Source organism: Schistocerca americana, chromosome 2 (genome assembly GCF_021461395.2).
Source record: "Schistocerca americana isolate TAMUIC-IGC-003095 chromosome 2, iqSchAmer2.1, whole genome shotgun sequence".
Classification (NCBI taxonomy): Eukaryota; Metazoa; Arthropoda; class Insecta; order Orthoptera; family Acrididae; genus Schistocerca; species Schistocerca americana.
This window is the reverse complement of record NC_060120.1, coordinates 308,740,375-308,756,469: the sequence shown is the minus strand read 5'-3', so window position 1 is coordinate 308,756,469 and position 16,095 is coordinate 308,740,375. Positions and strand designations below refer to the sequence as shown.

The 16,095-nt window shown below is 44.3% G+C and overlaps 1 protein-coding gene across 1 annotated transcript in view; it reads left to right on the top strand.

Moving 5' to 3' along the window:
- Window positions 1–686: 686 nt before the first annotated feature.
- LOC124593980 (beta-1,4-N-acetylgalactosaminyltransferase bre-4-like) overlaps window positions 687–16,095 on the top strand; it is a gene marked incomplete at its 5' end in the record, with an annotated part of 94,127 nt that continues 78,718 nt past the window's right edge. Inside the window, one exon of the mRNA XM_047132332.1 lies at window positions 687–882. Within this exon, the coding sequence (XP_046988288.1) occupies window positions 687–882 (196 nt within the window). The remainder of the gene's footprint in view (window positions 883–16,095) is intronic.

Sequence of the window (16,095 nt, the reverse complement as noted above, 5' to 3'; positions counted from 1 at the left end):
TTGTGGGATTCGGTTATAAAACAGACGCCTGAGATTAGAATGAGCGGCAACAATTTCAACAGAGACCAGGGCTAGACACTGAGTAGGGCGTGGGGGCGGGCGTTGTATGTCGAAAGGAAGGAACGGTGGATGATTAACGCTTGTACGGAGGCGGGAGCGGCAGTTTCAAACGTGACACCGGGAAATAGTGTCAGGCCCGGCAGTCAGTAGTTTTACTCCCGACGACGGTGGTGGAGCCAGCCATCGAAAGCTCGAGAATTTTATTGGGACTGACGCGGCTTGAGAACCGAGAACAGTGATGCCGCCGCGAAAGATTCTGAGGACACAGTCTACGTAAGCGGATAACCCAATAGCGTGTTGCTGGCGGGCGAAGTTCAGCTCGCCGGTAGACATGTGGCAGTTAGTTTTAAGTTTTAACCATAGTGTGTGGCTCGCCTTGAGAACGGGAAACTGAGCTCGAGTATGGTGTTGCAGTGTGCCCGAATGAGTGTCGGCGCGGCATGTGGGCGGCGCTGCACAGCTGGCAGCGGTCGCAGCTGTGCAAGCTGCTGGCGGTGCTGGTGGCGGCGGCGCTGCTGGCGCAGTGCGCCTTCTCGCTGCTGGAGCCGCGCGGCCTCGAGCCGCTCTTCACCATCAGCTCGCTGCCCCTGCGCCGGCCCGGCCCGGGCGCCGCCGGGGCGTACCGCGCGCGCACTCACGCGCCACCGCGCGGCCTGCTCTTCTCCGCCTCCGACGGGCTGCCCGCCGCCGACGCCACCGGCGCCACGCCCGCCGCCGCGGACGCGCCGGACTTGGCCTCGCTCTCCGTGGACGGCGCCAACTCCTCCGCAGCCGCCAACCTTTCCGCGCTGCCCATCTGCCCAGTGCTGCCGCCCAACCTCGGTGAGTCCGGACGCGTTTTTTGCGTGAAACCCACATTCTACTTAAGGTCGGTCTAACTTCCTTTCTTGACACTCACGTTTCGATCGCTAATTGTTGTCGTCATTGTCTTCATCTTCAGTCCGACGACTGGTTTGATACAGCTCTCTATGCTGCTCTATCCTCTGGGAGCCCTTTCAACTGCGTAAAAGTACTGCAACCTACACTCATGGGTCAAGCATTATGACCACTGTCCTCCGCGACGTTGGATGCTGCCTGGTGTCGTTATGGGCACGTGACGCGGTAACAGAAGTATGTAACCGGAACACTCTAACGAATATTTGGGCTGCAGATGGGGAAATGTATTGAAATAAGCGACTTTGACAAAGGGTAGATTATAAGTATGCAGGGCCTGTGAAAGGGTATCTGAAAAATTGGCGAAGCTGGTCGACTACAAAAAGTGGGCGTTTACGGTCTATCCAGTGACGTATGCGGTTGGATAGAAAGTTTTCTAACAGACAGGGAGCAGTATGTCGTCCTGAACGGGGTAACTTCAACAGAAACAAGAGTAACTTCAGGTGTGCCCCAGGGCAGCGTAATAGGTCCTCTGCTTTTTACGATTTACATAAACGTTGTGGTTGAAGGTATTGACAGCGGCTTTAGACTGTTTGCCGATGATGCTGTAGTCTACAGGAAAATAGTATCACACGAAAATTGTGAACAAATCAATGAGGATTGACAGAAAATAAATGCATGGTGTAATGACTTGCAGTTATCTCTCAATATTAGTAAGTGTAACCTACTGCGTATAACAAGGCGAAAATCCCCATTAATGAAAGAGTACAAAATAAATGATCGGTCTTTGGAAGCGGTAACATCAGTCAAGTTTCTGGGTGTGATTATTCGAAATGATCTCAAATGGAATGGTCAGATTACACAAGTAACGGGTAAGGCGAACTCTAGATTGCGGTTTATTGGTAGAATCCTGAAGCGATGCAGTCCTTCAGCAAAGGAAATAACTTACGTTAGTTCGTCCAGTCATAGAATATTGTTCGTCTGTATGGGACCCTTACAAGTTGGGTCTGATTCAAGAAATTGAGAAGGTCCAAAGAAGAGCGGCAAGATTCGTGAGTGGTACATTTAGCCGTCGCGAGAGCGTTACAAATCTTATAGAAAGTTTGAAGTGGGACGCGCTTTGCAGATAGAAGACGCGCTTTGCAGATAGAAGACGCGCTTTGCAGATAGAAGACGCGCTAAACGGAAGAGGCTGCTCACTAAACTACGAAATCCAATCTTCAACAAGTATGTAGAGCATATATTACTACCATCAACTTTCAAATCACGTAATGATCACCATTCAAAGATAAGAGAAATAAGAGCTCGTACTGAGCCGTTCAGACAGTCGTTTTTTACTCGTGCGATCCGCGAGTGGAACAGGGGGGGGGGGGGATATGACTTTGGCGAGAATTGTGCCCTCCGCCACACACCACTTGGTGGCTAGCAGAGTACATATGTAGATGTAGACTGTTCACGTGCTATCGTCGTGAGCACTAGCGGCAAGAGGTAGGGGGACAGTGAAACTACGACTAGGCTAAATTGTTGGACTTCTACGACTCTTCACAGAACATGGGGTTCGGAGGCTTGTCTGTTCTGTAAAGTGGGATAGATGATCTGTTCCATTCCTGTCGTAAGAGTTCAATACTGGCGCAAGCATAAGTGTTTCGCAGCACACAGTTCATCGTACATTGTTGAACATGGAGCTCCGCAGCAACCACCCCTACGTGTTCGTCCTGACCCAACGACATCTTCAATTGCGATTGCAGTGGGGCACGGTCGGTCAGCGGATACGTGTCGGCTCTTCCGGTGAAAAATACTTTTGCTACGCTATGTCGCTGGTCACCTCCGCAAACACCGCCATCGAGGTGAACGGCAGCTCGAAACGTGCAACGCGCCACGGATGCAGTCTGATGGGAACAATATTATGCTTTGGGAGACATTCTCTTGCTTGCGCCTGCGTGGGACCTGTGGTAGTAACCGAAGACACACTGGCAGCTGCGAACCACCTGCATCATTTCATACACGATATCTTCCGCGACGGCGAGGTCATCTTTCAGCAGAATAATTGTCCTTGCTTTGCAGCCAAAACTATGCTACAGTGGTTCTAGGAACATTATAGTGAACTCATGTTCATCTCTCGGCAGCCAAATTAGCCTCGCGTAAATCCTATGGAACTCATCTGGGTCACTATCGGGCGCAATAACTATGTATGCAAACCAGCGGTCCGTTATTAACGCGAATTACATGATCTGTGCGTAGACATCTAGTGCCACGTACCTCCCCAAAGCTACCAACAAACTGTCTGTTTCCTGATAGACAGAATCAGTTATGTATTTCTTTTCAAAGACGGACGAACATGCTATTGAGCAGTTGGTCATAATGTTTTCGCTCGTCAGTGTATATCCATCTCAACCTGCTTGCTGTACTCATACCGTGGTCTCCTTCTGCAATTTCTTTACGCCCCACACTCCCCTTATTTCTATACTTATTTGTCGCGCAGTATTTTCATTTTTATTTTATTTATGTACTTACTTTCATGACGTCTTCGTACCACTGTAGAATCATGCGCATGATCGTTACAAATTAGTTTTGTGTGAAGTTGTAAATTGCTGTGACTTTGGAGACGCGTTTAACTCAGACATGGATTCTGTTACCACTGACAAGACCTTACTGAGCATTGCTGTATTGGACCCAAAATGAGACCATAAGAAATAATCGCGGGAATATAAGTGAAAATTAATATTATTCTGGAAATGACAAAGAAATGGAAGACGTCTTACACAACTCTTAAATATGCTCGGAATCACAGAAAACGCAAGTCTGAGGAATGCTCGTGTCGAAAGGGATTAAAAAAGCCTGAAAAGTCCAGTGCCGAGCAAATGCGACGCCTGCGGCAGATTCGAATATGAAATGCAAAACACTGCGGAGATCGATTACAGAGCTGGCCCATCAGGGATACATAGGCCAGAAAGTCCAAACTTCTGGCTTATCTATTCTATAAACATTGCACTACTGTAAAACTATTAAAGAAATTGATAGTTAAATTAAATATTGATACGAAACACTTTTTTTATTTACATTTCGAAGTTTTCACGAAAAATACACGGCGCAGATTTTTTCCCCTTCTTTTGGCGTCAAGTTTGTTTCTGGTTTGGTGCAGTCTTTTTAGACGGGGGCCCTGCACGGTGCAAATTAAAGACCGGCTGAACCGCCGTTTTACAGATCGCAACTAACCTTTTATTCACACAAAGTAGTGGGTGGTATCTTGTCGGGGATCTCAAATTCACACCATGTGTCGAGATTTTAAAACATATCTTCTGGTAAACCTTGCGGGATGTAAGGTCGTGGTCCATGAAACTCTTCAGCTCCTAACGTTTCGTCCAGTGCTTCGCTGGACATCTTCAGAGGGGTATTTCTCCTCCGGTGAGTCTTGCCGACTGACGGGTCGGACGTCTGAGAGCGGCTTATGTATCGTAGAAAGTGGGCGTGACCAGAGTTACACGTGATATGCAGAGATAACCTTTGTCAGAGATAAAACTTAACTATCGATCGTAATCTTGTCACGGATAAAACTGTCTAGCAATTCTGTAGTGCTACTGTCCAAATATCACTAAGTTTCATGGTCTCTTCTTTCCGATTAAAATTATCCCTATGTTTATATATTTCAATTGCTTCTCTACAAAGCCGTGGGTAATAGTTCGTCGTCGTAGATAAAATTTTTGTTTCGGAAAACTTCACTCGATGATTTCCTGGCTGAAAAGCGTGTTCTGCTACAGCCGATTTATCTGTTTTTCCTAATCGGCAAAGACTTCTGTGTTCTTTTAACCGTGTATTTACGCTTCTTTTTGTTGTTCCAACATAAACTTTACCACATGTACACGGAATTTTATATACGCCACTGGCTGATAGAGGAGCGCGTTTATCTTTTACAGACCGAAGAACATGACAAATTTTCTTCGTTGGTCTAAAAACAGGTCTAATATCATGTTTACTTAAAATCTTTCCAATCTGATCCGTTACTTTCTTTATAAAAGGGAGAGAGACTGTATTCTTCCATCGTTTTTCGGACTTGTCCTTAAGCTTTTTGTTGTTTGGGTGCAGAATTCTGCTTACTTCTTTCTTTGAGTAGCCATTTCTCTCAAAAGCGTGCTTCAGATGTTTTAATTCGTCGTCTAGATACTCCGGCGTGCATGTGGTAAAGTTTATGTTGGAACAACAAAAAGAAGCGTAAATACACGGTTAAAAGAACACAGAAGTCTTTGCCGATTAGGAAAAACAGATAAATCGGCTGTAGCAGAACACGCTTTTCAGCCAGGAAATCATCAAGTGAAGTTTTCCGAAACAAAAATTTTATCTACGACGACGAACTATTACCCACGGCTTTGTAGAGAAGCAATTGAAATATATAAACATAGGGATAATTTTAATCGGAAAGAAGAGACCATGAAACTTAGTGATATTTGGACAGTAGCACTACAGAATTGCTAGACAGTTTTATCCGTGACAAGATTACGATCGATAGTTAAGTTTTATCTCTGACAAAGGTTATCTCTGCATATCACGTGTAACTCTGGTCACGCCCACTTTCTACGATACATAAGCCGCTCTCAGACGTCCGACCCGTCAGTCGGCAAGACTCACCGGAGGAGAAATACCCCTCAGAAGATGTCCAGCGAAGCACTGGACGAAACGTTAGGAGCTGAAGAGTTTCATGGACCACGACCTTACATCCCGCAAGGTTTACCAGAAGATATGTCATCCGGTCGTGAAAGCCTTCATTTTAAAACAGCTTCTGACATCGTTCTCACTAGTGACTTCTAATCAAATTGTGTCGTTGTGTTAGTTACACTTAAGCTTTCTTGGATTTGCCTTTCACTTCCTTCCTTTGAATATTATTCCTGGTTTGCCACTTAACGGAACTTGTTGTCGCTCCAAACCAAATTGCGTAACTGTTTATTCGTATCAGATCTGCAACTAGATAAGTGATTTACTGTTCAAAAGGTCATTGTTCGTAGTATTTGATTGCAAGTTATTTAGTGGAAATCGAAGTTATAACTTGGGCTCCCCAGGGAAGATTTATATGCCCTATCATCGTTATCATGATCATTAGCATGATGTGCCGTGCCCTGTCCTGCACTGGTTCCTTCTTTACTAATTCCCTGGATCATCTCATCTTCACGACTCGAACACTACTTCGCAAGAATTTCGTCTCACTGATTTGTGTTCTGTTTATTCTGTTTCTCTCTTCCTTTCATTGCCCAGGTGTCAGCGGCATATGTCAGGATTGGAACGTAGTATGCACGATGCATAAACCTTTTCCTGTTTTAAGGGACATCCTGCTCCATATCAAGCCTCCAACACTCATCCAGAAAACTTATGTTTGTCTGCCCCGTTCGTTTATTTTCCATTGTTTCTTCTATTCTCCATTATTAAGCTTCGCAAGTAGAGGAGAAAAGGAAGGGCGAGGTGATCAAGGAACCCTTAATCACCCACACCGGACCACTGAAATTGTCGGATATCTTACGGTATCTTCTTCTTCTTCTCCCCTCTCTCTCTCTCTCTCTCTCTCTCTTTTTTTTTATTTTTTTTTACCTGATTTAAGTAGAAATTAGTCAGTGGAATAGAAGTAGTCCAGGAGAAATGATTTTAAGTTTGAAATCTAACTTGCTATGCTTTATTACGCAAATACTCAAATATTTTTGTTGCTGCATAGTTACTTCCTTTCTGAGCCACCGATAGATTTAATAACGGTAATAAAGGTAAATTTTCTTTCCAGTGTTGAGGATATCGTTAAATTGTGATGGATTATTTATTACGAATTTCATTAGTGAATGTATTGTGACTGCGTAGTTAAAATAACTCCTCTAAGAGGAACCTACATGACGTTCTTGGGTGATCTTGACATAGTATACTTTCTGCTCGCTTTTTTGCAGTCAATACTTCCTTTCTAAGTTGGGAGTAACCCGAGAAAATTATTTTATGAGACATTATTTAGTGAAAATACACCAAATAAATTGAGGTTAATTCGTTTTTTCAGAGATGAGCAATTACACGAAAATCGAAAGTAGCTGAAATTGTGTGGAAAAACTGTCTTCATGTTAAAGTGGAAGACAGTGGTTTTTAAATGCAATTTTCTTAAGGCAGTTTCCTGCGAGTAACGCCTTCATGCTGTAAAATTTCAAAGGTGACAGGAGGTATGTTTTGTAAACGCAAATTCTGATAAAAACATCGGTCTGTCTGAATTATCTGTGATTTTGTATTAGCCGTGCAGTTTCGGTCCACAGTCCCTTGGATAACAGGAAGTTTGCTGTATAATTAGAACGAATTATTCGAAAGGAAGGTGGTATCTAATTGTTGTTCCCGTTACATAACACATCTAATCATGCAAAACATGTGTGGCTACTGTAGCTGCGCAACGTTAAAAAGATAGATTAATTGACGCTGCCTTGTTGCACTTGCGTGTTTAATCGAAATAAAAATTGAAGGCTATAAACATAAATTTTCAGGTGGACACAAAATGAATCCTAGCCCGGCTAGTGACTCCATCGCGAACCTTGGTGGTTTAACGTACCAGACAGCGGCTGGTGGTAGTGAATGTTAGGATGAAGGCAACGTCAGAAACATCGAAAAGGGAGGTGAGTGACATTGATGAAACGTCGATTGCTCGTGCCTGACAGCAATTAGTCGCGTGGCGTACTCCTTACACCGTTAGACGCCATCAATTTGAGCTACTTCCGCGAATCGATTATGTGGCACGTCTGAAGTGGCAACTAAGCCACTGTAATGCTGTCCACTGGATTGATTACTCGTCTGCGCTGAGCGTTGTCTCAGCCAGAACGTACAAATTCTAAGTAACGACAGATATCACGAAAGAGAACTTTTTGTCACACACAAACACTCCTTCAGGCGTATCATTTTGTGGTCGAATCTACTGTATACATCGTATGAGGGAAATATATGACAACGTTCTTCTTCATCATTTTTCCCAGTCTGTCTCCTGTCCCAACCACTTCGTCTCGGAGTAGCAGTTACTCCCAAAGTTGCCGAGTATTTGTTGCGTATACCCCAGCCTCTGCCTTCCCTACAGTCTTTGCTCTCTACAGCGTCCTCTATCACGGTGGAAGCTAGTCGCTCATGTGTTGTGTGTTACGACATCTCCTATCACACTCTCTCTCCTGTTTTTTTTCCGTCTCTCTCTCTCTCTCTCTCTCTCTCTCTCTCTCTCTCTCTCTCTCTCTCTCTCCATACTTCCTTCCCGGGCGATTCTACGGAGAATATCATTACTTACCACTCCGTTTAATCGTCAACATTGTTCTCTAACACCACATCCCAAACGCTTTTTTTCCTGTTCTCCCCCAGTTCCGCAGCTCGTGGTCTCGCGGTAGCGTTCTCGCTTCCCAAGCACGGGGTCCCGGGTTTGATTCCCGGCGGGGTCAGGGATTTTCACGTGCCTCGAGATGACTGGTTGTTGTTGTGTCATCATCAGCATCATCATCATTCATCCCCATTACGATCGGAGGAAGGCAATGGCAAACCACCTCCACTAAGACAGGACCTTGTCTAGTACGGAGGTGCGGGTCTCCCACATCGTTCCCTTACGCTCAGTCAAGGAGTATGGTACTTCATCATCTCTCACCCAGTCTTCTATGGCTTACTTCCATACAGTGCTCTGTTCAAAGACTCAAAAGGTTTGAAACTACTTTGTCATATTACTAGCAGACACCTGTTAGAAAGGAATGCCCTCTTAACCTTCGCTGGCTTTCTTCTCATATATTCGTTACTTTTCCTTCGAGCACTATTTTTCTTCTGAGCCAGTAGAAAGCCTTCACTTTGTCTACTACGTGATCCTTAATTTTGACAAGTTTATCACTAATATCATCTGCTACTTCTCAATACTTCAGGTTTTCTTGGCTTCAGTTTCATTCGATACTCTGTGATTATACGAACTTTCATGTGAAAACTCTGAAAGCTTTTTAAATAAAACAAACATTATTAACATTTTATTCCTTTATTCTTCATGTCTGTATATTTATTTCTCGACATAGTCAACGTGACGACGAACACATTTCTCGCAACGAGAGGCAATTTGGTTGATACCGTCACTGTGGAATATTCGACTTCGTTGACAGCGGCGCAACCTCACCTTTGCTTGCACCATCTCATCATTATCAAATTTAAGTCCTCGAAGGTGGTATTTCTGTTTTTGAAACAGATGAAAATTAGAGGGTACCAAGTCGGGACTGTATGGAGGATGATCGATGACAGTGAACCCAAGGGCGGCGGATTGTTGCAGACGACGCAGCGCAGCGCACACTATACAGTTTTCTGCGGTTAGAAACTCGATTATAGCACGCTGCTTTTCTCACACACCGACATATTTAAATTATGCACTACGACACTAAGAGATCAAAAGTATCCGTACACCCCCTAAAACATACGTTTTTTATATTAGATGCATTGTGCTGCCACCTACTGACACGTACTCCATATCAGCGACCTCAGTAGTCATCAGACATCGTGAGACCAGAATGGGGCGCTCCGCGGAACTCGGACTTCAAACGTGGTCAGGTGATTGGGTGTCACTTGGGTCATACGTCTGTACGCGAGATTTCCACACTCCTAAACATCCCTAGGTCCACTGTTTCCTGTATGGTAGTGAAGTGGAAACGTGAACTAACATGTGCACCACAAAAGCGTACAGCCCGACCTCGTCTGCTGACTGACAGACCGCCGGCTGTTGAAGAGGGTCGTAATGTGTAATAGGCAGACATCTATCCAGACCATCACACAGAAATTCCAAACTGCATCAGCATCCACTGCAAGTACTATGACAGTTAGGCCCAAGGTGAGAAAACTAGTATATTATGGTCGAGCGGCCGCTCATAAGCCACACATAACGTCGGTAAATGCCAAACAGCGCCTCGCTTGGTGTCACGTGCGTAACCATTGGACAATTAAACTGTGGAAAAACGTGTGGAGTGACGAATCACGGTACACAATGTGGCGATTTGACGGCAAGGTGTGGATATGGCGAATGCCTGGTGAACGGCATCTGTCAGCGTGTGTGATATCAACAGTAAAATTCGGAGGCGGTGGTATTATGGTGTGGTCGTGTTTTTCATGGAGGTGGCTTGCACCGCTTGTTTTGCGTGGCACTATCACAGCACAGGCCCACATTGATGTTATAAGCGCCTTCCTGCCTCCCCGTGTTGAAGAGCAATTCGGGGATGGTGATTGCATCTTTCAATACGATCGAGCACCTTTTCGTAATGCACGGCCTGTGGCGGAGTGGTTACACGACAATAACATCCTTGTAATGCACTGGCCTGCGCAGAGTCCTGACCTGAATCCTATAGAAAACTTTTGGGATGTTACGGAACGCCGATTTCGTGCCAGGCCTCACCGACCGACATCGATACCTCTCCCCAGTGCAGCACTCCGTGAAGAATGGGTTGCCATTCCCCAAGGAACCTTCCAGCACCTGATTGAACGTATGCCTGCGAGAGTGGAAGCTGCCATCAAAGCTAAGGGTGGGCCAACACCATATTGAAGTCCAGCATTACCGATGGAGGGCGCCACGAACTTGTAAGCAATTTTCAGCCAGGTGTCCCGGTACACTTCCAATCTTTTCAATGCTCCCTCGGTTTAGAGGGCTTTCTGAATGGATGTACGTAGTGGTGAAACCCATCAGGTGGCAACCTTTGCCTTGCTCAAAATATCGTGCAAAACGCTGGAAAGTGATTTACGTTTGACTTTCATATTTTTCAACTAACGCATCGACTGTGATAGGCTCGTCTCAGAGTACCACAGTCTCCACTTTTCATGCGATTTCCAGTTAGTCCTGCTTGACGATACCGGAAGCGTCTTCTCCACCTAACCACGTCCACTAGTTCAGGACGTATTGTTGCAGCATTGTTGAAGGACGCCACGAAGTTGTAAGTCATTTTCAGCCTGGTGTTCGGATACTTTTGATCACATAGTTTGTTACACGCGACAGTTCGGAGCCCTCTAGCGGCAGAGGGTTGCAACTTGTGCCAGAGAAACGAGAAATCGACAGAGTAATATGCTTGACATTTAATACCTAAATTGATACTGAGACCAGAATAAAAAAAAAAAAAAAAAATCGGCAGAGTTACTTTTCAGCACTCCCTCGTTCTGTTCATATTCGGATTTGTGATACGTTCGGATGTGATACTGGCGCGATGTTGGGCTGCATGGGAATGTGAAGGCAGCCATTCTCGCGATCAACGTTCTGATCAGTCACGCCTGACCACCGCAAGGTAGCATAGCCGTATTGCGCCCCGAGGACAACGTAACCACCTTCACATCTGCATTTGCCATCCGAGGACAATTAACGGACGCTCTGGAACATTGTGTGTTGTCTCGCACCATTGATCGGACACTACCTGCAGCCGGACTAAGTCATTATCATTTGATGCATAGGCCACCGTTCCGACTACACAACTGAGGTATAAGTCTGGAGTGGTGGCGTGACCGGAAAGCATGGACAGCTGATGAATAGCGTCGCATTGTACTCAACGATGTATCTTAGTTCTGTTCTACCCCGGATGGCAATCGGCGGAGAGTATGCAGCGAGCTGGGGAAAGGTACAATTCTTCCAATGTTTTGGAGAAGCACAGCGGTGTTACTCTTGGCGTGGTCACGAGTGGTAGTGATTGACAGAGCTGTGAAGCTCAACGGTTCGTGATGGACATCCTGTACGACTGGTAGTGATTGACAGAGCTGTGACGGCTCATCGGTTCGTGATGGACATCCTGTGCCCTCATGTGTACCTACGGATTGGAAAATTGCGCAGGTCGCACCAGTGTTTAAGAATGGTAGTAGGAGTAATCCATCGAACTACAGACCTATATCATTGACGTCGGTTTGCAGTAGGGTTTTGGAGCGTATACTGTATTCAAACATTATGAATAACCTCGAAGGGAACGATCTATTGATACGTAATCAGCATGGTTTCAGAAAACATCGTTCTTGTGCAACGCAGCTAGCTCTTTATTCGCACGAAGTAATGGCCGCTATCGACAGGAGATCTCAAGTTGATTCCGTATTTCTAGATTTCCGGAAAGCTTTTGATACCCGTTCCTCACAAGCGACTTCTAATCAAGCTGCGGGCCTATGGGGTATCGTCTCAGATGTGCGACTGGATTCGTGATATCCTGTCAGGAAGGTCGCAGTTCGTAGTAATAGACGGAAAATCATCGAGTAAAAGTGAAGTGATATCAGGTGTTCCCCAGGGAAGCGTCCTGGGACCTCTGCTGTTCCTGATCTATATAAATGTCCTGGGTCACAATCTGAGCAGTTATCTTAGGTTGTTTACAGATGATGCTGTAATTTACCGTCTAGTAAGGTCATCCGAAGACCAGTCTCAGTTGCAAAGCGATTTAGAAAAGATTGCTGTATGGTGTGGCAGGTGACAGTTGACGCTAAATAACGAAAAGTGTGAGGTGATCCACATGAGTTCCAAAAGAAATCCGTTGGAATTCGATTACTTGATAAATAGTACAATTCTCGAGGCTGTCAATTCAACTAAGTACCTGGGTGTTAAAATTACGAACAACTTCAGTTGGAAAGATCACATAGATAATATTGTGAGGAAGGAGAGCCAAAGGTTGCGTTTCATTGGCAGGACACTTAGAAGATGCAACAAGTCCACTAAAGAGACAACTTACACTACACTCGTTCGTCCTCTTAGAATATTGCTGCGCGGTGTGGGATCCTTACCAGGTGGGATTGACGGAGGACATCGAAAGGGTGCAAAAAAGGGCAGCTCGTTTTGTATTATCACGTAATAGGGGAGAGAGTGTGGCAGATATGATACGCGAGTTGGGATAGAAGTCATTAAAGCAAAGACGTTTTTCGTCGCGGCGATATTTATTTACGAAATTTCAGTCACCAACTTTCTCTTCCGAATGCGAAAATATTTTGTTGAACCCAACCTACATAGGTAGGAATGATCATCAAAATAAAATAAGAGAAATCAGAGCTCGAACAGAAAGGTTTAGGTGTTAGTTTTTCGCGCGCGCTGTTCGGGAGTGGAATGGTAAAGAGATAGTGTGATTGTAGTTCGATGAACCCACTGCCAAGCATTTAAATGTGAATTGCGGAGTAATCATGTAGATGTAGATGTGTTCTTGCGTGCGACAGAATAGTGAGTTATTTTTCAACAGGACAGTGCCTGTCCACACATGGCACGTGTGTTTATGAACTGCCTTCGCGATGTTGCAGCACTCCCGTCATCAGCAAGTTCCCCAAATCTATCCCGAATAGATGTGTCACCATCTCGGACTTCAGTTTCGCCCTCGTGCCAGTGTCCACGATACAAAGGACCAGATACAACAATTGGGGATCAGGCTGCCACAGGAGTAGATACAGCGGCCTTGCGACGCCCTTCGCAGCGGTGACGGTGCATGCATTCAGGCCAGAGGAAGTGGAACATAATACAAATTGTGCAGTTACATATCCAAGTTCTTTGCACATTTGACACTGTAGCCACTGTCAGTGTCTGTTGACGCTAACAGAGGTTAGCAACGTAGGCGCACTGAGGTGTAATGGAAAGTCGACACAGCGATTTCAAGGGTCACTAATTTAAAAAGATTTCCCGCGATTGGAGTGTTGTAATCGGGCTAACTTCCCAATTTTTTGATGAATTGTAAAGACCAGATTTATAGTGTGTCTACAGTTCAAAACGTATGATCGGAGAATATGCTGCGACAAACTGGCAATATTTCCTGCTGCCTATCAAAAATACTACATAAGACATAAGTAGCTATTATTACTACTATAATTACACTGAAAACACATTTTAAAACTCGGCAGATATCTTGGTATGTGACACTTGTTTCCTAAGACAACTGAAACATAGAGGCAAATGGATTGGATATTTTGAATCACTATCACACACCGTCTCTAGATACACTCCTTCACCCATTTATATTTCAGTAGAACTAATATTGTTACATGGAGTACAAATGAACAAGGTATTAGCTAAGAAAATAGTAAGGTTGAGTCACATGACCTATCTACATGGTTACTCTGCAAATCACATTTAAGTGCCTGACAGAGGGTTCATCGAACCACCTTCACAATTCTCTCTTATTCCAATCGCGTGTAGAGCGCGAAAAGAAGGAACACCTATATCTTTCCGTACGAGCCCTCATTTCCCTTATTTTATCGTGGTGATCGTTCCTCCCTATGTAGGGAGGTGTTAACAAAATACTTTTGCATTCGGAGGAGAAAGTTGGTGATTGGAATTTCGTGAGAAGATTCCGTCGCAACGAAAAACGCCTTTCTTTTAATGATGTCCAGCCCAAATCCTATATCCTTTCTGTGACACTCTCTCACATATTTCGTGATAATGCAAAACATGCTGCCCTTCTTTGAACTTTTTCGATGTACTCCGTCCGTCCTATCTGTTAAATATCCCATTCCTCGCAGCAGTACTCTAAAAGAGGGCTGACAAGCATACTGTAGACAGTCTCCTTAGTAGGTCTGTTAGATTTTCTGAGTGTCCTGCCAATAAAACGGAGTCTTTGGTAAGTCTTCCCCACAACATTTTGTGTATGTTCCTTCCAATTTAAGTTGTAAGTAATTGTAATACCTAGGTATCTAGTTGAATTTACGGCTTTTAGGTTAGACTGATTTATCGTGTAACCGAAGTTTAACGTATTCCTTTTAGCACTCATGTGGATGACTTCACACTTTTCGTTATTTAGGGTCAACTGCCAATTTTCGCACCATTCAGATATCTTTTCCAAATCGTTTTGCAATTTGTTTTGATCTTCTGATGACTTTATTAGTCAATAAATGACAGTGTCGTCTGCAAACAACCTAAGACGGCTGCTCAGATTGTCTCCCAAATCGTTTATGTAGATAAGGAACAGCGAAGGGCCTATAACACTACCTTGAGGAACGCCAGAAATCACTTCTGTTTTACTCGACGACTTTCCGTCAATTACTACGAACTGTGACCTCTCTGACAGGAAATCACAAATCCAGTGGCATAACTGAGACGATATTCCATAAGCACGCAATTTCACTACAAGCCGCTTGTGTGGTACAGTGTCAAAAGCCTTCCGGAAATCCAGAAATACGGAATGGATGTGAAATCCCTTGTCAATAGCACTCAACACTTCATGTGAATAAAGAGCTAGTTGTGTTTAACAAGAACGATGTTTTCTAAACCTACGTTGACTGTGTGTCACAGACGATATAGTAATATCTAGCAAAGATATAATAGGCACTTAAAATCAACGCACCCGGAAAATACTTCGTTAATGTAAGGTGTGGTTCTTTTGAATTTCTTGGCTGTAGACTTGTTTGTGCTGTACATTAGGCATCTCACGCTGAAGTGGCGAACTGTAGTCCATGACTCGATCACCGAGATGTCCTGGTGAAAACGTTTACCTTGTTCGTCACTGACTGAATCTAGGTTTTCGGGGAAGAAGTAGAGATGTGAGTTGAGGAGATGAATTCTGATGGACGTCTTATCACCCAGCTGTTTGTACACACTTGTGCGCTTCTTCACAGCATTTACATAGCCAGCAGATGTATAATTTCGATTTGAATGCCGAAGCATGCAATTCTTCGTTATCATTCAATAAGTTCATCAACGGCACACGGGAGACTTTATTTCCTGGCAGCATTCTGTTTCAGATTCGCTAATTTTTCTTTCTGCGGTGCTGTTTTCTGTTTCTACTGTACCGTTGTTCTTGGTGTACCCCGTCTACAGTCCCACGAGAGTGATAACTTTAAAATCACGACAGATATACCTTTTATACTCCTGAAAGCGTATTTTTTCAAGAAGTCTCATTCAGGTGAGTAGAATATCCAACCGATAATGATGCAATTTGTTTACATTGTGTAAATTACTACTTTCATACTTATTTTAGATGAGTCTATAAACGCTACCCACGCTTCGATGTGTTCCACGCCGAGTCTTGGCGTGAGACTATTGAATTTCCGGACAGTAGCAAACAATGCCACTCAGTGCAGAGAAATTCATAAATTCTTTGTATATGTGGCGAAAATGTAAAATTGTGACTTCAGCTTGACCTTTTGTTAGTGCTAGAACAAAGGTCAGCATTGTTCATTAAGCGAATAACATCTCCAGATTGGTAGCCAGGGTCAATACATTTCTGGAAGCTGAAAAAGAACACACTT